This window comes from Danio aesculapii, chromosome 3, assembly GCF_903798145.1.
Source record: "Danio aesculapii chromosome 3, fDanAes4.1, whole genome shotgun sequence".
NCBI lineage: Eukaryota > Metazoa > Chordata > Actinopteri > Cypriniformes > Danionidae > Danio > Danio aesculapii.
This window is the reverse complement of record NC_079437.1, coordinates 7,735,662-7,757,532: the sequence shown is the minus strand read 5'-3', so window position 1 is coordinate 7,757,532 and position 21,871 is coordinate 7,735,662. Positions and strand designations below refer to the sequence as shown.

At 38.2% G+C, this 21,871-nt stretch overlaps 1 protein-coding gene across 1 annotated transcript; it reads right to left on the bottom strand.

Moving 5' to 3' along the window:
- Positions 1-400: 400 nt before the first annotated feature.
- Positions 401-15,178, bottom strand: LOC130220768 (GTPase IMAP family member 8-like). The gene is made up of 3 exons (XM_056453005.1): positions 15,151-15,178; positions 14,376-15,005; positions 401-1,429 (listed from the first exon to the last, which is right to left on the bottom strand). Exons 1-3 carry the CDS (start codon positions 15,176-15,178, stop codon positions 432-434), a joined length of 1,656 nt encoding a protein of 551 aa, XP_056308980.1. The 3' UTR covers positions 401-431.
- Between the last annotated feature and the right edge of the window lie 6,693 nt (positions 15,179-21,871).

Genomic DNA, 21,871 nt, shown 5'->3' with positions numbered 1-21,871 from the left:
TAGTTAGGTCTTGAAAAAGATGCATATTTAGCCATTTCTTTAAAATACCCTTCTTTCTTGTATTTGACATCTGCATTTTTTTGTCTCTGCTTTGCTTTAATCTAATCTACTATTTAGATAGTGTAGTCCAAATAAAAAAACATTACAATGATTTGTGATAAGTGTAAGCAAACAACAGAGCAATGGAGTGAGAATAATGCAATCAGTCCTGCGTATATACATGCACATAAATCTTACAGCTGATTAATATCACAAGCAGTTTAAGTGTTTAAGTGAGTGTAAGTGTAATGCAGAGACTACTGAAAAATATCATCACATGATCAAGTCAAAGCTGACTTGTCTTTATACAGTTTCGTTTCAATATTTACATTAGCGTTAGTAAGAAAAACGAGCTGCAGGAAGGCTCATTTGTCTGGTCATGACTGAATCTCTCACTGAACGTTACACTTCTGTTTTGCTAGTTTCCGTGTCGCTATAATTGCGAGTTTAACAGCATTTCCATGACTGACTCCTATCCTCTTAGCCTCCGCAATGGCACTCTCTTTCTCCTCACGGGTCACTTTTAACATCTCCTCAGTTTTTGCCAAAGATGTGGCATAATGTTTTAAAAAACTTTCAACATTGATTTCCTTAGCTTCATGCTTGGACTCCTCCACTAAACGCCAGTAGATTTTCTGCCATTCTGTCTGAGTGACCTTCTTGCCCTTCTGCTTGAACTGCTTGACTTTCTCCTTCAGCTTCTGGTTTTGAATCTCCTCAATGCGTTTCTGTATTTCTTCAAACATCTCACTGGAGAAGTGTCCTCCTCCATTTTCCTCCACCATCTCCTCCACTTTACTGATCAGATCTTTAAACTGGGGGAAACTGGCGGATTCATTGTCCAGACAGAAGATTCGGTTTTCACAACTCTCCACAAGTCCTTTAAGATCTGGATCACCTTTCTCTAAAAATTCTTCAATTGTTGTATTTTTTTTATCTAGCTGATCTTTATGAGTGAAGATGATCATGGAGTATTTCTCCATCTGTTCTCCAAACACCTCTTTCAGCTGTTGTATTGTGTTTTTCTCTTCTTCAGTGAATCTGCCCACTTTAATCACAATAATGAAAGCGTGTGGACCAGGAGAAGCGTAAGTTATGCATTTGGCTATTTCTGTAATGATCTCCTTTTCACTCAGTTCAGTGTCATAGAGTCCAGGAGTGTCAATGACGGAGACTTTTTTACCAAACCTCTCTATAGTTTCTGACTGGCACAGTTTGGTCTGAGAGCGTGAACTGGGGGAAGAGTTAAAGCGGTTTCTGCCAATAATAGTGTTTCCAGTGGCACTTTTTCCCACTCCAGTTTTCCCCAGCAGAACCAGTCTGACCTCTTCTTTGCCTTCAGGAACCGGAAGCTCATCTGACTCTTCTCCAGCTGAACTTGCTTCTGAAACTACACAAATACCACCAATGTCAAATTATCAGCAGTGATTATTCCATTAAGAGCCTTTAACAATCATGCATTTTCCATCTCAGTGCACAAATGGTTTTTAATGATAGAAAAGGGATCTTTCTGCACTGCAAGGATCTTTAAAGAAAGCAGATTGGTTCTTTGGCATCACTGCAAAATTCATTTGAAACCTTTGTTTAAAAGTTTAATAAGACCGATAGTGAGACATTTACTAATAAAATTACGACAAGATTAAATTATCTTGATTTAGAGTTTAAACATTAGTAACCCAACTTCCCATGTTCTCATGATTCCAGAAGAGGGTTTCACAATGATGCCTTATAAAAAAAACACTTAAAAGGATCAAGACACCCTGGAGTACTTTTTTTGAGATGTGAACAGATTTGTGCGTGTTGTGCAACAGTTAAGACTATGTTAGCACCTGTCAGCTTTAATTGTGGGGAAAACTGGATAATTTTGAGCTTTTGTCAGCTAATTTCATCTTCCGGGTTTAAAATGATTTTTTGGGGCAGATCAAAAATTGGTGACGTAGCGCAAAACTGCAAGTGCACTGATGACGTGTCGGTTTCTCATTATTATTCATAGCGGAGTTTTCTTATCCTATGAGAAGAACCGGCTTCTTAATTATTCATGACTGCGCGTGCTTTCCAAAGGCAAGACAGACCTGCCAAGCTGTGACCCAATGACTGGGTGAGACCGCACATGGCATGGATCGTTTACAAGGACATCAGTAATGGAATGATTTGCCTTGATCTGAATAAAACAGTAATATGATGAAGGTGTTTACATGAGCTGCTTTGTAAATGTTCCTTTCATGATACTGTTTTACATGTTACAGCACAGAGATCAATTAACATCATTGCGTCACCGCGCTGTCCACGTTTCTTCCAGAGTTTCATGTAATTTTGGGTGTTTCATTGGTAATTTGTTGACTTTAACTGCAGTTTGGCACTTTCACTTTCATTCAGGAACATTTCCTGCACGCCCTCCGTGATAAACGGGATATTGGATGCAACTATGAACTGCTGGAAGAGTGTTGTTTTAATGGAAGTTCATACCGCATGCTGAATGGAAGAAAAAAACCCTGTATTTCATGATGCAGGTGTCTGTGGTCTGCACTCACTCGGTAGGTGCAAAGAGTGTCAAACAGCCCTGTGTGGACTATCCTGTCACAAAACATGGCAAAAAGTCCTACATGACGGTAATAGTTTGACTGTGGTGTTTACATGTCTGTACTGCGCTTCAGTAATGCCACTAACCAGCATACTCCACATGTCTTTATATGATTTCTGTTTAGTTCCATGATGACATTAATCTGCTTAAATCAATCAGAAATCTCTGTTAACATGGTCGACTCTTAATCAGAGTATTGTCTTAATCGTATTAAATCAGATTATTGGTGTCTGTGTAAACGTAGTCACTGAGGGTCCTTGTGGCACGCTGGATATCTGAGACCGACGCTGAATCAAGATGTTGGTAGTAAAACTTTATATAAACTTGAAACATGACATACACAACAGGTATTCAACCCACAGATTGCTGTTTGTTATATGGCGTTAAGGCTTATTATTGCGCTGTAGCGTGGCGTGTAGTGATAAAGGCTTGTTGCGTGTGCCGCAGCGGTCAACAAAAAATATGGCTACCCCACTCTCAATCTCTCTTCCTAACACCTGTGTGAGTATGCATGCTCTTTGCTCTAGCAGGTGCAGGTATGCCCACATGACCAAAACATAATCATCGTTATCATTAGTCAAAATGTTATCATTAAATAAATAGTAACATGGCTCCTTGTATTAGATTTATATATTTTTGTTACACTCAGCGAAGAACCAAGATGATAAAGAGAGGGTCAGGGGTACAATATTGAGTTAGATTTCTGATGTACATGACAAGGACAGGAATTTTATGACTGTTTTTATGCTGTTTCTCAAATAGGGTCAGGAGTACAATATTGACTCCAGATAATCATACTGTGACATATTCAACAAATGACCAGGTGACTAGAAGGTGAGATTAGGACATTGAGTCCAGTCATGCTGATAGTTCAGAACCTCTGAAATTAGAAATAATGTGCGGCTAGTTAAGAGAGGGAGGAGCCTGATCAACTCCCTCTACTCTCTCAACAAGCAGGCCGACCTTTGGCCGGCACCCAAATTTTGACTATAAAGGAGAGAACTTCTTGTAGTAACATTGGAAGCTCAGCCGTGGGACAAGCGCGCATCGCCTGGCATTCTAGGACATATGTGTTGGTCTTCCAATGTGACTGCAACGGGATCCCCAGTCTTTGGAGAGGATGATGATGGCACATCTCTGAGGTTGTCAATATTCTATCCTCTTGCTTAATATTGTATTATTCATTCCTAATCTGTCTTCCATCCACTTGTGTTATTTCCTGTGATAAGCCTTTTATGCATTTTTATTACTCATTATTGAATATGGTTTATGAATATCATGGTTATTAATATTATCATTGATATCAGCTGTATGTACCAGCAATAAACAGTTGTATTGCTTGATTAGTATGGTGTATGGATCTTTTATTGGTACCTTCTCTTGTCGATTAGCACCACACATTGTCTCACTTGAGTAAAAATTTAAACCATTCAAAAACATTTTTGGTATGCTGAAACATTTCAGATACTAATTACTAAACCACTCCTATAGTATGTGTTTGTTTCCATGATCCACTGGGGGTTGTTGCAAGGTTTTCTCCGTGATGCTGTCAGGGCCGATACAGCAAAGCTAAAATTTAATCGACATCAATATGAACAGGCAACGGATCTAAACCAAACACAAATCATTTACTCCAGTTGACTCGTTTGTTTAATCAATAGTGTTCTAAACACGGTGCACTTTCAGATTTAACCTCAGCTGGATGTGTTCATTCACTCATTCACTTGTGATACACTACATGAAGATCATTCTCATAAACTAATGCTAGAAACTCTTAAAACAACATTTTGTGGGCATGAAAAAAATTTGTGAATCTTAAAGGTCCTGTGAAAGGTTTAGATGTTCGTTTCAGCCTGTTAGATTTAAGGAAATCTATAATCTAGTGTGCTCCAAAACAGTCACAAAACTCGCTTTTAGAAGATATAAAACAAATCTAAATATGTAAACCTTGCAGTCTCAATGATTTTTTTTCACATCACCACATACTACATTTTCTTATCAAATCTTGACCAATCAAATGCTCTCTAGTGTCTGACATGTCCTGCCCCTTCAAGACGCTTCTCATTTGATGCCATAGATATATATACACTAGATATCGTATATGGACCCTGAGCATGTGTCAATAGCGCTGCCAAATTTGTACAGGGCTCCCAGCACAAATATCATTCAATCGCACTAGTCAAGACTATAGTCAAGTCAAGTTCAGTCAAGACTAAAGCCAATGTGAAGATGCTGGACTTTTATGGGTGTAGTGACGAGCAAACGGAGAAAATAAAGTACAAAGGCAGAACATTTTTATAAGAAGATTTCATTCAGAAGATTTAGTTTATTACTATTTTGTATGTTATGAACTTTTGTGCTCAACAAGTTACATTATTGATGAGGATACACTGCACTACACTCTTACTGCACTGACCATAAGGCAAAGTAGCATCAACTCACACTAAACACTCGGCTTATGCTAGTTAAATAAAATAAACAAACAATGAAAATAAAATGACAACAAGCTGCTGCGCTGCCAGAAACATGTATCATTGTGGCTAAGTGAGTCAAACATAACGAAGATTCATTCACAAACTAATCGCTCCCTCCATTATGCAGTGTTCACACCAGATGCAGGAAGGAGCGCAAAGCGTGAGTGATTTACATGTTAAGTCAATGCAAACCTGCAAATAGATACACGCATGATACACGCGAATGACACAAATGGTGCAGCGCGAATTGAGCGTTTTGCGCGTTTGACAGTCTTGTGGACTCAGACACAGCTCCAAACGTATCGACGCTGTTTTTCAGCCTTCATAAAGCACATAAACACAGTTATTTTATATATATATATATATATATTTTTTTTTTTTTTATTTTCTTTTTCTCAATAAAATCCATGTTAGCCATTTAGCAATGAAGCTAGAGTCACCGGGCAGACAGAACCCCTGCCCATCATGCGAATCCACATCTGTTCTGAAGTGAATTTGACATGTGAATGAAGTGGATTTGATGCACGAATGAAGCAAGTAAACTCAAATGTTCACGCGGCTATTTACACGCAAATAGCGTGACTTATGCGTTCTGCGGATTATGCTGTGTTCACACCAGACGAAGAAGAAGCATGAAGCGCGAGTGATTTACATGTTAAGTCAATGCAAACAAGCAAATAGACATCCTGCGGCGCTATACGCGCGAATTGAGCGTTTTGCAGCTTTGACGCGCTAAACGCACGAATCGCTCGAGTTCTGAACTCTGAACTTCAGTGGACATTTGCGCCGCTTTAACCAATCAGGAGCTTGCTGGGGGAAATCCTCCAGCTGACACAGACAACAGTTCATCAAGCTGGGCTGGGCTCAGTCAGAAGCACCGCTGAAAGCCTCCATCATCCAGGTTCAGTTCATGGAGAAGTTGATGAGCTCACAGAGCTGGATGCACCTCTGAAAGGATCTAGTGGACACGTCCATAAATGTATCGACGCTGTTTTTCAGCCTTAATAAAGCACATAAACACTGTTATTTTCTAAGTAAAATCCATGTTAGCCATTCAGCAACGCAGCTAGAGTCACCGGGCAGACAGAAGCCCTGCCCATCACGCGAATCTGCATCTGTTCTGAAGTAATTGGACGGATTTGACACGCAAACAAAGGGAGTAAACTCAAATGTTCACGCGGCTATCCGCACCTGATGTGAACAGCATTAGAATAAGAAGAAAAAGCAGGAGAGGGGTGTGTTTCAGGACACGGATTAGATCAAATTTACCAGGGAGGGAGATAATACATCATGCACACAAACTCTTTGTCAGGCATGCCCGTGCGGTCACATTGATGTAGAAAAGTGATGTAAATTTTTTTTATTAATAATAGTTTAAAAATAATATTTGCATATTGACCAGCAGGAAAACTCCTGATCATAGATATATGTGTGTATATATCTCTAGGTCTGGATGGCCAGTCCATCACTGCACCTTGGTCCCACATTCACTACAAAGGAGCACTACCCTATACTAACATGGCGGGTCAATTGACGCATTTCTTCCAATAAAAAAACAACAGGGTAGGCGACATCTAATGTAAATATCTTTGACTTGATGAGCTCAAAAACTCTCACTGGCAGAGCTGTGAGAAAACAACACGCTATTGGCTGTTTTTTAAAAAGGGGAGGAGCTACTCTATGTTCCACCCTCTCTACATCTTTCAGTTACGATTTTGTTTTATTTCAAATTTTTAAAAAATGCACATTTCAAACATTTTATAGCACTTCACGAGACCTTTAAAGGTTCTTCAAATAAACGTAGATGACTTCACATTGAACATCAATAACTTTTATTTTCAGAGTGTGTATTTATGGTACAGTATGTAATTTAGGCAACTAGATAGAGTATTCACAACAACCTAAGGTGTATTCTGGCTGAGTGTAGAATCAAGAGAGTTTGATCTCAATTCGACCCTACACGCGATCTAAATTCAGCTTTTCTACGAGTCAGCCAATTATATTTTCAAGGAGAGAAGCATAGAGATGGATGCACAAGTCTTCACAGTAACATGGACACCTCTAAATAGCGTTAAAAGTGTCACATACTGTATTTATCAGGTATAATTTACCCATAAATGTAATGTCTGTCTAAATGCAATGACGTTTTCGTGGCTGCGAAATCACGCATGAGCTAACGCACTGTTTGTTTACTATCAAGAGGATGCGCGCTTGCATGCCAGTGAAGTCTACTTTAATTAACAGAACCTGCATAGGGGCGACGCAGTGGCGCAGTAGGTAGGTGCTGGCTTGAGCCTCAGCTGGGTCAGTTGGTGTTTCTGTGTGGAGTTTGCATGTTCTCACTGATTTTGCGTGGGTTTCCTCAGGGTGCTTCGGTTTCCCCCACAGTCCAAAGACATGCGGTACAGGTGAATTGGGAAGGTTAAATTGTCCGTAACGTATGAGTGTGAATGAGAGTGTGTGGATGTTTCCCAGTGATGGGTTGCGGCTGGAAGGGCACCCGCTGCGTAAAAACGTGCTGGATAAGTTGGTGGTTCATTCTGCTGTGGCGACCCCGTATTAATAAAGGGACTAAGCCGACTAAGTTACGGCAGCCTTGAGCTGCATTTGGCAGTAAAACTGAAACCGTAAGGATGCATGTCATTTAAATGATCATATTGCATTTTAGAGTTAAGACAAGATAGTATAACAACAATAATAATAGCTTACTCATATTAATCTTCATTTTACATCTACAGAATCAGGACTAAATACTGATCTTGATTTTAAGCAAAAATCGTGATTCTCATTTTAGCCAGAATCATGCAGCTCTACTCTGCAACATTCTGTCTTCACACCTTTAGGAGCAATGCATTGTTTAGGAAAGCTATGTGAGACATGAAGGTAACGTTTCATATATCGATGTCACTCCACCTCTCCAGTCAGCGGCAGGAAACTTCTACTTCTGCAAAAATGCTTCATTAGTATTGACCTTATTCTAAAATGCGGAAGTGCGCCTGTTTTCGCGATTGTTTTAGAACTTCCGATTCAGCTGCCTATGGGAGAAATGACTAGCAATAATAAACGGCAGAAACGGTTAAACTATTTGCTCTACAAACAAACATTTGCATGAATAGAATAATATAATATAGATAATAATATAGAATAATATAATAAGAAAATATCTGTTTGCAACATCAAGCAGCAGAAAGAGCAGTTTTTAATGTCTAAATATGAATGGAAGTGAATGAGACCAGAAGTCTTGAGCCAAAAAGCTGTTTAACTCTAAAAATATATATATATATATTAGATTAGATTAGATTCAACTTTATTGTCATTACACATGTACAAGTACAAGGCAACGAAATGCAGTTTAGGTCTAACCAGCAGTGCAATAGCAGCAAGTGCAGGATACAGGTATAAGTTATAAAGTGCAGCTATAGAAAACTATGGTGATTTTTACAGATGGATGTACTATAAACTTTATATACAGGTTGTAGGGGTGGGCGATATGACCTAAAATTAATATCACGGTATTTTCATCTTTTGAACGGTGATGGTATAATATCACGGTATTACTTTCAATAGCAAAATAATATACATCTCAAGGAAGAACGGACAAAAGAAAGTCTCACTTCTATCACTCTTTAAAAGTTTTGGTTTGGATCATTGTAAATGCTCAGTCTCGTTATGAGCTGATCTTCATTTCTCTGTGTTTGGGTCATTGTAAATGCTCAGTCTCGTTATGAGCTGATCTTCATTTCTCTGTGTTTGGGTCATTGTAAATGCTCAGTCTCGTTATGAGCTGATCTTCATTTCTCTGTGTTGGTGGAATAAAGCAGGTGAGTCAGCCGCACCAATTTATGAGCAGACAGAGCAGGATTCTCATGATGACCACCAGCGCAATTCTGCTCTTTGTTATGAGCCGTAGTTTCAGTGTAAACTTAGTAAAGGTGAGTTTCTTTGGCAATGATGTGTACAGTATTAGACTTTATATTTAGCGGACATTTGCGCTGAACACGCGGTGAATGCAACGCATCAAGATTCGGGCACCTTCTCCGAAAACACTCGATTGATCTCAGCTGGCGGATCAACATTTACCTCATGTCATGATCGCTGTCATCTGCGCCATTATTATTATTATAACTTTAGGTGAGGTTTCAGGATTGTATAGAAAAACAGAATAAACTAAAAGGAATAAAAGGCCTGCCCTGAGTATTTTCCACTTAAATTACAAATTTAGATTACAAAACGAAAACACTGAATCCTTTTTATAACCAGCAAAGGCTGTTATTATTTTAAGCTTATTTTAATAAAACAGGCCTATTTACTCAAATCAATCGCTCCACAGAAAATAAACATTTTAACGCACCGCTGTAATTTCTATATCCCAATCCCTTTATCAACATGTTTAATACAAGTCATTATTTTAAAGATTATGACTTGAGAATATGATTTTACCTCAGCGCTGCACTTTTCTCCTTCGCCCTCGCGCTGAGTTCAGGTGACGGAGTGTTGTGAAGTAGTTAAACTCTCCTCAGTTTAATTTACAGTGTCAAACTGGCACAGGAATACCAGTATATTAATATTGGCTTTGCTAAAAGGCTGCTCAAATGTAGGTATTTTTTTACAGAAGCTATAAACAGACGCGCATGCTGCAACTGGTGATAGTCAACAATCGCAAATATTTTTGACTTATTTAAAGTAGGCTATAGCATATAATAATTTTGTGTAAAGACATTTATAAAAAAAATGTAGCTAATATATCACAGGGGTTTGTGTAGCAATTACAGTGGAGCATTAATTAAATCCTTTTTTCCCCGTGGAGCGAAACAAACACACAGTTGTGTAGCGGATGGAGACGCACAAAAATATACAATTCAGATATTTTCGTCGGAAGAAAAATATTCTTTGAACGAATTTCGTTTTGTACAATTTGTATCTTAGTTTTTGTGGGTCAGTTATTTACAAAATAAACATGAATAACTAATAAACTTTGAGGTGAAGCGATGTGCCTCAGTGTCCGCTATATGCCGCGGCCAAAACACAAACTGGTCTGTTAAATACAATCGTAATATAAATAAAATAAAAGTGAAATATTCAGTTTCGAATATGGAATCTTTGTTAACTGCATGATCAAAATTAAAAGAGCAGCCTATTCGAAATATTCGAAACTGAATATTTCACTTTTATTTTATTTATATTACGATTGTATTTAACAGACCAGTTTGTGTTTTGGCCGGAGCATATAGCGGACCCTGAGGCACATCGCTTCACTTCAGTTTATTAGTTATTCTTGTTTATTTTGTAAATAACTGACCCACAAAAACTAAGATACAAATTGTACAAAACGAAATTCGTTCAAAGAATATTTTTCTTCCGACGAAAATATCTGAATTGTATATTTTTGTGCATCTCCATCCGCTACACAACTGTGCAGTGTTTGTTTCGCTCCACAGGAAAAAAAAGGATTTAATTAATGCTCCACTGTTGCTGCTACACAACCCCCTGTGATATATTAGCTACATTTTTTTTATAAATGTCTTTACACAAAATTATTATATGCTATAGCCTACTTTAAATAAGTCAAATATATGCGATTGTTGACTCATCACCGGTTGCAGCATGCGCGTCTGTTTATAGCTTCTGTAAAAAAATACCTACATTTGACCAGCATTTTAGCAAAGCCTATATTAATATACTGGTATTCCTGTGCCAGTTTGACACTGTAAATTAAACTGAGGAGAGTTTAACTACTTCACAACACTCCGTCACCTGAACTCAGTGGGAGGGAGAAGGAGAAAAGTGCAGCGCTGAGGTAAAACCATATTCTCAAGTCATAATCTTTAAAATAATGACTTGTATTAAACATGTTGATAAAGGGACTGGGATATAGAAATTACAGCGGTGCGTTAAAAATGCTTATTTTTATATATCTGCGCGGTTAACCGACATACCGCATGATTTCTTCCATTACCGTCACAGCCCTAATTCAGACACACAAATGCTCCCAAATATATTATGAGGGCGCATAGATTAAATTTCGGGCGTTCATGCGACCAAAATGGTTGCAATTTCGAGCCCTGTAGTATAAGGACATGTACTCAGACCACAACTGAACGTTTGAAGAAAATTGAATGCCTTATTATTTAGAATTAGCTATTATTGATGTAAATGCAGCCGTTCAAGGCGCATAATTGATTTATACCGGTATTGACGGTATTAGAAAATCCATGTCGTGGCGCAATGTCACACCGGTGATGACTATGACACCGGTGTACCGCCCACCCCTAACAGGTTGTATTAGCTATGAAAAGCTTTACAATAAATGAATATTTATTGTATATGTAAATATATATATATTTTGAAGGATGTTGTCAACCTTGACATTCATAGTAAAATCTATCAGGAGACAACAACAGCGACAGAATAATTTTTTTTTTCTGAATCCCAGGATTTAAAACATCCTTATACAGCACTGCTTGACGCTGATCGCTTGATTTCAGTGTCTGCGCGTTCACGGTCGCGTGCATGAGCGACAAGCACGTTCCCGAGTGAAATTTTTACTGAACAGCGTCCTCTGGTCACAGTTTTCGACGGGTCACAGATTTCGACACAACACCGGACGTGCCACCAGCAATAATATCCAGCTGCAGGCCCGCAGAACCACACATGTTTTAGGCACACACATAGACTGTAAAATATATGGACGTAGCATCCGTGACGTCACCCATAGGTTTCTGAAGAGCGCAAAAGAAGCTACAAGTAGACGCGGCCAACCGTCGCCATTTTGTTCGCGCGTCATCGCACCCACGGCGGGATACCAAACAAGGGCAAAGAGGCGGAGAGTGGGCGGAGCTACAGACGCCTGCTGGCACTTTGCTTAGACCTGGCAGACAGACTTTACTTTGGGAGAAACGCTTGATACTTTATTACCTGCGACTCGTTTGTGTTCTGACCACATGTGCTTGGCTGTACACTATATCAATAAAGTGTTTAGACTTTTAAAAACACTGTAGTAATACAATGAGCCACTAAACATTGTTCTTATGATGTTTTTCTACAGGAGGAAAACGCAAATTACTTCCAAACACTTCAGATATAGTGTGTGTTAGTAAATGCAAGACTATTGATAAAATCCAGCATTACACTGTATGATAACGCTTCAGATGACTGTTCTAGAGCCTACAGCTAATCAATCTGTCACATTCTGGAGTGCTTTACGGGTCTAAAGAGAAATATTAATGATAAATGATCTTAAATAAAACAAATACATTTATAGAGATGGTATACAAGTATATCACTTTACTCACATGGGAAACGGAGGCCACGTGAATGGTTTGTGAGCACAATTAAATGCACACAGCATCCCATATCATCTGATAATTGTAAGAAATAAGTCCAAAAGGCAGCTGACTGTGTAAAGCCACATAAAACAACACAAAAATACGATGAATATGCCGAGATCAGTGGCTAATCTGCCAGATTCAGCTGAGGTGAAGTGACGGCGACCAGCGAGACTTAGCTGTCACTCAAGTGGCCACGCCCTTAATTATGCAAACTTAATATAACCTAATATAAAGGAAACGGATGAGTTATAAAAAAATTCACCCCCCTCACAGTTGTCATGGAGGGTAATAATAGCTATATGAACCAAAATCGTTCTTTGTACCAGGCTGTAAACACCTTTTTTTTCTGCTGTAAAGTTGGCCATTCTAACAGTGGGCTCAATTGCAATTTGCTCTATTATGGAGCCAGGACTAGCGGGATTTTGATGAATTGCAGTTTCAGTTACTTCCGTATTGGCTTCCCGAGGGAGAGCGGGAGGTTGCCACTTGGGCACACACAATCTGGCACACACAATCTAGGCAAACCACATATGGTTACGACGGATGTTAATGGTATTAACGTCTTCTTGGACAGCGTCATCGATATATTTTGATATATATGGTTAATAAATATTGTACACGGTAAACAATAGTGTTTACTTTACTTTATTTCACAAATACTGCGATCGAGATGTTTCCGATCACCATTCAATATAATAGACTGAACAGTTTTCTATCAGTCATCATAGATGATCAGTCATTATTATCTGACACAGTCAATATAGCAAATACATTTGCTGGCCTTGCTGAAAGACCTAAATTGGACAGGTTTAATTTATATAATGGATTCATTTATAATGACGGAAATAATAGCAGGTTAATATAGGCAATAATACATCTTTACATGTAATAAATGTATACCACTATATTAATATTTTACTCAAGCGATTTAATAGTGTTTGCTTAATTTTCTAATAACTTTTTAATTAATGATTTCCCACATTAAATACTGTAGTAATTTATAGAAAGCAATATATTGTTTTTAAACCAAAATTTAGCAATAGAAACAAATTAACTATTAATAATTAATTAAAAAATAATAATAAGTATATATATATACACACTATATATATATATATATATATATATATATATATATATATATATATATATATATATATATATATAACTAACAGCTGTGACAGTTTAGTAAAAGATAGTAGTTTATAATCAGATAATCAGTTAAGATAATCAGTTTATAGCTATATTATATATTGTTTAAATGATTAACTATAGTAATTAATTTTAATGTGACACATTATTGTTTGCTTTTTATATTTTACAACAAACTTATTTTAACCAAGTATGACAAAAAGACAAAAATAATAAAAAACAGATTCCTTTTTCCTAACAGAAGCAGCACTTTAAGACTAAACTCACTAATGGCTTGTGTTATAATGCTGTTCTGTAGAGTCTAATAAAACACACAACACATTAAAGCCTCACTGCTGTTTCCCTTTTTTGTAGAAAACTACTGTCATTTATCCTACAGGTCAGATTATGATACCAACTCTATTTGAATGGTTTTGAGGTTGGGTTTAGGGATTGGGGTGGTTTAGAGTGATTTTACAGCCTCATATCATACCCCTCCACATCTAAAAATTACACTGTCAGCACAATGTGACAGGCAGAATATTTCATTATCAAAATGTGCCATCTACTTTTTGAATGAAAGGTTGGACAATCTAAAAAAAGCTAGCACAAATCAATAGAACACTGGAAATGGGGTGTGTACATGAACACATGAACACACACGCTCCGTCCACCAGTCCTCCGCATTAGAATATCCTCACATATTTGGCATAATTTAAGCACATAAACCAGCTAAATATATAACACTGTTTAGAATTTTCTGGAGAATTTAAGTAATTAAGTAAACATAGTGTGCCATTATCAAAAAACAAAAAAACTTACAATTGATGATCGTGTCCTTGCTGTCGGTCCTTCTCAAGTGCTGTATAATAAACTTCCCTTCGTTCTCCTCTACTGTTTCCTTAATCTTCTGCAGCAGATCTTTCACCTGATCTCCTGATTTACTCCTGTTGTTGAAACAGTGAAATCTTCCTCCACATTCAGTCACCAGCCGCTGGAGATCTGCGTGATCTTCTAGATATTCCTCAATGCTCTGTGGTTCATCCAGATCCTCCAGCTCATCTTCATGAGTGAACAGGATCATGATGTACTTCTGAACTCCAGGACCAAACAGATGTTTCATATACTCCAGCATCTCCTCTTCATTCTGCAGTGGTTTCTCCAGAGGAACGGTGAGCAGAACTGAACTGAGACCTGCTGAACATGCAGACAGCAGCTGCTCCTCCAGTTTCTGCAGTTTCTCTTCACCCACATCTGGATCCAGCACATCTGCACAGTCCAGAACATCAACCTGTGTCTGTCCAATCTGTGTTACCACATTACAAATCTCACACTTTTTCTCCTTTTTAACTTTAAACTTCTTTTCTCCCAGTATGTTGTTTCCAGATGAGCTTTTCCCAGAACCCTTCCTGCCCACCAGGAGAATGCGCATCACTGGATCAACTGGACATGCTGAAATATCTGAAACAGGTATCATCGAGGATTTCGTGTAAATATAAGGTCAGTTATTTGTAGTAAAGCACTAAATACCCACCAGTAATAATGATTTACTAATGTAATTACTGTGACTGCTGGTCGACAGAGGACTGACTCTTACCGGGCGGTGTTTCAGGCCCCGTCGCCATTTGAGCTGCTGTTCAAAATCCGTTAGATTCCTTCAGTGTTAGCGTCGTTAAAGTAGTGACTACACTAACGTTAGCTGAACTACATTTCTCAAATCCAGTCCTCAGGCCCCCCGCCCTAAACATTTTGTATGTCTTCCGTACTTAACACACTTGATTCAGACCATCAGCTCACAGAGATCCATGAACTGATAAGTGTGTGTCAAACAAAAGAGACATGCAAAATGTGCAGGGTGGGGGCCCGTGAACCGAAAGCGAGCGTTGCAGTAGCGTGTCGGTAGCGTCGCTACGTTCTAAATCAAATGGCTTTTCAGTAGCGAAGTTGTTTTTAAGCCAGAAACGTTGGTGCTAGTGATGTGACGTTGTGCGCTGACACTTCACACGCAGTGAAGCATCTTCTTCTTCTTCTTGTGGGTTTAATGGCGGTTGGCAGACCAACATGGTGCATTCCCGCCACCTACTGGATAGGAGTGTGGAGCGCGTAATGTAGGAAAAAGCATGGGAACAAAAGATTATATACATGAATGGAGGGGATGAGATTACCAGAGGGAAGAGCGAACAGGAAGGAGAAGATAGGAGGAAAATAAAAATAAATAAATAAATAAATCAAATTTAAAGTTTAAAATCTAAATAAATTTACAATTTCTTTATTTTGCTAAACTATTCTCAAATTCTATTAATCAATTTTGTTTCTTTTAAGTAATTAATTAATTGGAGTATTATTTTACCTTGATTTGCACCATTTCCTAATAATGTCTGAAATGACAGATTATTTATCCTGTAAATGTTTAATCCTTTAATTAATTGACTTCTCTGTTTTTCATATGCAACACATTCTTTAATTACATGTTCTAATGTTTCTATTTCCCCACATTCGTCACAGCAGCCTGTCTCATGCTTTCCTATTCTAAACTTATACTGGTTTAGCAAACAATGACCAACACGCAACCTAGTTATCACCTCATCATTCCTTCTATTTCCAAACTTATTTCTAATAGCACCCACACATCCTTGAATACTATGCATATGCCTGCCTTTTTCTCCATTTTCCCACTCCCTCTGCCATTTCCTACTTATTTCCTTTGCAATCATGCTTTTCATCTCTGACTTACTTATTTTTATTTCTATTTGAGTGTGTTGCAATGCTTTCTTTGCTAGTTGATCTGCCTCTTCATTTCCTACTACTCCCATGTGGCCAGGAATCCACAAGAAGCTCACAAAAAGTCCACACTGTCTGATTCTAAATAAATGTAGCATCACCTCATTCACCATGACCTGTCTTGTGTTAGATGTTCCAGTAGTTAAGCTGTTTAATACTGACATAGAGTCTGTGCATATTACTGATCTTAAAGGTTGCACTTCCTCTATCCACTGAAGAGCGAGAAGCATTGCTACTATTTCTGTAGTAAAGACAGAAAGACAGTCTTGACATTCTTTTTGATATTTTAGCTTGGAATTTTGGGATATATACTGCTACTGCGATTTCCTCGTATTTAGGATCTTTTTAACCATCCGTATAGATCTGTACATAGTTGCAGTATGATTGATTTATGTACTGTTGCAATGTTTTTTCATTTAGCATATTTAATTCCATGTTGTCTTTTTCCTCATATAAATATAAATCAATTACTGGCATATCTGAACTGAACTTAAACACTACAAACTGAACTACACTGTTCCTATTTACTGTGACCTTTTATGTGAAGCTGCTTTGACACAATCTACATTGTATAAGCGCTATACAAATAAAGCTGAATTGAATTGAATTGAATTGAATTGAATTGAATATTAAAAAGCCAAGGAGGAATTGCAGGAGTTGGCACAGCTGGGGCTATATTGATGTCACTTATGCCCATATTTTGAGCCGTCTCATTTGCGGTCCATCCAAAACTATCCATCTTTTTTTGTCCATATTCCCAGCATTCTTTCAATACTGCCTTTACTGGATGATTCTCTATTTGGCTTTTTATGCTGACCCAATATCTCGTCTTTATTTTAAGCCTTCTTAATTTTAGAGGCATTTCACCCATCTCTACCTGTATTGCTGTAATAGGTGTTGTTCTTAATGCTCCGCAACATATTCTCAATGCCTGAGACTGAATTGCTTCAATTCTCAATAATTGAGTTTTAGCTGCTGAACTATATACCATACATCCATAATCGATAGTTGATCTTACCAATGCGTTATATATTCTTTTAAGAGAGAAACGACACGCTCCCCATTCAGCTCCTGCCAGACATCTCATTACATTTATTCCTTTTTTACATTTATCTATTATTTTCTGAATATGTACATTAAAATTCATTTTTACATCCATCCACATTCCTAGAAATCTGATTACCGATTCCTGCTCTAATTTCTGTCCATATAATTTAATATTTATACTTGGGTTCATTTTCTTTTTTGAAAAGCAAATAACTTGAGTTTTATCAATAGAAAATCTAAACCCCCACTCATCTGCCCAATCTTGTACTACACTAACTGCATTCTGCATACACCTTTCTACATGTCCTACATTTCTCCCCCTCTTCCATAACGCACCATCATCTGCATATAGTGATCTTCCAATCCCTAACTCTATTTTTGAAAAAATGTCATTGATCATAATGTTAAATAAAACAGGGCTACTAACACTTCCTTGTGGAGTTCCATTCTCTACCGTATATACTTGGGAGAATGCAGAACCCACTCTAACTTGTATTGTTCTCTTGAGCAAAAAATTCTTGATCCAATTATACATTTTTCCTTTAATTTGCATTTTTTCTAATGTGATTAAAAGTCCTTCTCTCCACATCATGTCATATGCTTTTTCGACATCTAAAAATACTCCAATCAACACTTCCTTATGTAGAAATGGGTTTTAAACCACAGCGGTTCGAACTGTAGTTCTGCCGAATGGGCAGTATTAATAGCTTTAAATGTGGGAGAGCGTTGATATTATGTGATTGTATTGTATTGCAATATGGAACAGTTAAGTGTTGATGTTAAATCAAAAGTAACTCACAAATACTTGATAATAAGATGATTTAATGACAATAATTCTCTATGATTACAACTGAATTAATTACAAAATAACTGTATAAAATGATCAAATATGGAATGATAAAGCGTGATATAAATTGTACCCAGCTTAAATGTTAAATTAAAGTTACCAGAGGTAGAAGGAGAGACACAGGGAGAGGGAGAGAGAGAGACAAAGAGAGCAGGCCCAGAAGTTAGCCTGATTGCAGTAGAGTCAGAGAAGATTCAGAGGAGGAGAGGAGCAGAGGAGGAAAGCAGACCAGGAAAGACAGGCCAGGAAAAGAAAAGAGCCAGAGCAGCGTTTTACCACCTATTTTGTATCTTTCTTGACCATGTGACTAAAGCCCAAATGCTGAGACATTCAAACTGACCAATCAACATGTGACCACATCATAAACCCCCAAAGTCCACATACCAGTCCCTGATCTTATCAGTATCTGCCTTTGGAGCCAGTATGGACCTTCTTGAGTCTAAAATACATGTTTTGTCATGTAAACAAACGCAAATAATAATTTAGCCTCTTACACTTATTAACTTGTGCCTTTCTAATTTCTGCTTCCAAACAAATCACAGAGTCCATTGTATTTCGCCCTTTCCGGAAACCACTTTGATAAGCGGAGAAGAGGTTTTCCTTCTCAATGACATAAACCAATCTGTTCATTACCATACCCTCCATTAATTTACTCGCAGTGAAGCAGTGTACCGGAGCTTGATTTGTTTAGCCATCATCACGTGATCAGTGACGTCCGAAGCTTCACTTTCGTCTATACCCACGTGACTGCTTTGAATTTTGATTCAGAGGTTTAAACACCCTCATGGGTTAGTAAAGTGTATAGCGAGTGTATATCTATGAGGCCGATTGAAGTATCCATATGATAGTGAGAAGGGTGATTTCTTCTTCGCGTCTTTACAGTGGTAAACGACAAGCTATTTGGTGCATTACTGCCAATTGCCGCGTGTTTTTGCTTTCTCAATATGTATTTTATACCCCTGTGTTTAGCTGGTTAGCTTTTTTCTTTGTTTTAGTTGCATTTTTCTTCATTGTTAAAGATAATTATTTTGCCTATTTGTTGCTGTATGTATGTGCTTATATTGTATACTTTTGGGCTTATTAAAAAAATGAATGGAATGAATAACCACATGAAAAATACTATGGTAAATATAGTGTTTTTGAGCATGTTTTCAGTATTGGGCCATGTTTATAGTTCTAATAATACCAGCTCTATATAATTGAAATAGGCTATTTTTATAATATGGTTTAAAGCACTGTAGTATTGCTATAAATTACTATAGTGTATCTTAATGTGGGAGTGTAAGCAATTGTGAATGGATGCAAAAAGATGGTCACAATCACAGAAGATTAACAGCTCATTACTTAAAAGGGTGTATTTAAAATACAAATCTGTATGTTCAACAGTGAGCCTAGATGTTAAAAGAATGTCAAAATAAACAGCTTATACAGCAAGAAAGGTTTCAAGAAATCGAATTTGGCTGCATTATGAATTAAGTAGCTATAGCAAGGGGCTTTTGAGTGACAGGTCATGAAAAAAATGTTTGTTTTGCTAGGAATGTCCCTAGAATTTGGCATTTTATTGAACGAGTGGTCATTTCTATAGTCATTACAGACTTTCTAAAGGGCAAAGTTTAAAATAAAATTGTATTGCATCAAATATGTAAAAGTGTTGTTTAACCGATTTTTTTCAACAGTTTTAAGAACTAATTCTTTGCCATGATGACATAATATTCATTCATTCATTTTCTTTTCAGCTTAGTCCCTTAAATAATCTGGGGTCACCACAGCGGAATGAACCGCCAACTTATCCAGCATGTTTTACACAGCTGCTGCGCTTCCAGGTGCAACCCAGTACTGGGAAACACCCATACACACTCATTCACACACACTACAGCCAATTTAGTTCATCAATTCGCCTATAGCGCATGTGTTTGGTGTTGTGAGTACTATAATAAATACAGTACAGTACTGTTCAAAAACACTAGTATTCACAATAAATGACTATAGTATTATTTCATATGGGCTTGGAGAGCTAAACGCACAACCTTAATAAACTGAACAGAACTAGAGTTTGTTCAATAAACTTTATTCATTTGATCAATATTAATATCTCCAGTTGATGATGAACAGATATAATAACAGTCGCGTGATCACATGATTATGATGATGATGATGATGAATAAAAGCATCTCAGGCACAGAATAAAGCAGTTTGATTCTCTCTCACACACCCACACACACTCACTAAATGGTCTATACTGTAATGGCTGTAAAGAAAGCACAGAGATGTGAATCGCCCACAGTTCTCCTCTTATTATTCTATAAAGTACCCTGGAATAAAGCATCTCTTCAGTCTAAATATTCTCAATATCTTGTAGAGGAACTTCAACAATGTCTGATATCACATTATCAAAACAGATTAAGAGTTAAACATATCTAAATAGCAGTGTCTAAAACACCTTAGACACAGAGCCACGGTGACCACGCCTACTGATCAAACCACACCCACCCAGACTCCTCCCACACACACACCCCTCTCTAAAAGGGATAGTTCACCCAAAAATGAAAATAGCCATCCTTTACTCAGCCTTTACTTGTGTGAGACCTGTTTGACTTACTTTTGGTGAACACTAAATACATTGTTTGAAGAATGCTGAAAACCTGTAACCATTGACTACCATAGAGGTTGTTTTTCCTACAATGGAAGTCAATGGTAACAGGTTTATTAGCTTATTCAAATATCTTCTTTAGTGTTCAAGAAGGTTTGAAACCCTTTGAGGATGAGTAAATAGTGAGTAAATGTTCATTTGTGTATGAACTATTCCTTTAACTGCCCTATTGACGAAAACACTGTGACCCCGCCCACCCAGACTCCTCCCATAAATAACCACACCCTCTTTTAACTCATGTATAGTAAAAACACCCTCATGACCAGACCCACAGAGACTCCTCCCACTTATATAAAAACACCCTCCCTTCAAAGACACCTCCCACTGGCTTAACCACACCCACATTTAACACTTCTATATGACCAAACAGAAAACCCCGCCTACAGACTCCTCCCTTTGAAGCCCACACAGACTCCAGTGAATCCGGTCCTGCGCCCGCCCAAAAACAGACCCCCCCCCTATAGTAATGAGTAAACAGCTCATGAGTAAACAGCTCATGACCCTGTCCCTATACCCTGAATCCACAGACTTCAGTAAACCCCTTGTGACCCCACCCCCCCACAGACTCCTCCCCCTAAAGCCCAAACAAACTTGTATACCTCTCGTGACACTGCTCCCACACCCAGACTCCTCCTCCTGTAACCCAGACTCCAGTAAACCCCCCTCGTGACCCTGCAACATACAGACTCCTCCCCTAAAGCCTAAAAGTAGTATACCCTTTGTGACACCATCCCCCCACCCAGACTCCTCCCCCTGCAGCCCACGCAGACTCTAGTATACCTCCTTGTGGAGGAAAGGAGTCTGTTTAAAACACTGAAGGTATGAGCAGACTTATGAGGCGCCAGAGTGGACAAAAGCCAAGTGAAAGCAGAGAGGCCGAGTGTGCGCGAGGTATACAGAGTGTGTGCGCGAGAGAGACCGAGTGTGCGCACGAGACCGATTGTGCGTGAGAGAGACCAAATAGGTGCGGTGTGCCGAGTGTGCACGAGGTAG

Bases quoted from the DNA above. Each gene is read 5' to 3' on its own strand.
- LOC130220768 (XM_056453005.1), bottom strand. From the start codon at position 15,178: ATGGCGACGGGGCCTGAAACACCGCCCG. The intron at 15,006-15,150 runs GTAAGAGTCAGT...CAGATATTTCAG, and splicing joins GGGGCCTGAAACACCGCCCG to CATGTCCAGTTGATCCAGTG. The intron at 1,430-14,375 runs GTAAGTTTTTTT...GTATTTGTGTAG, and splicing joins CAAGGACACGATCATCAATT to TTTCAGAAGCAAGTTCAGCT.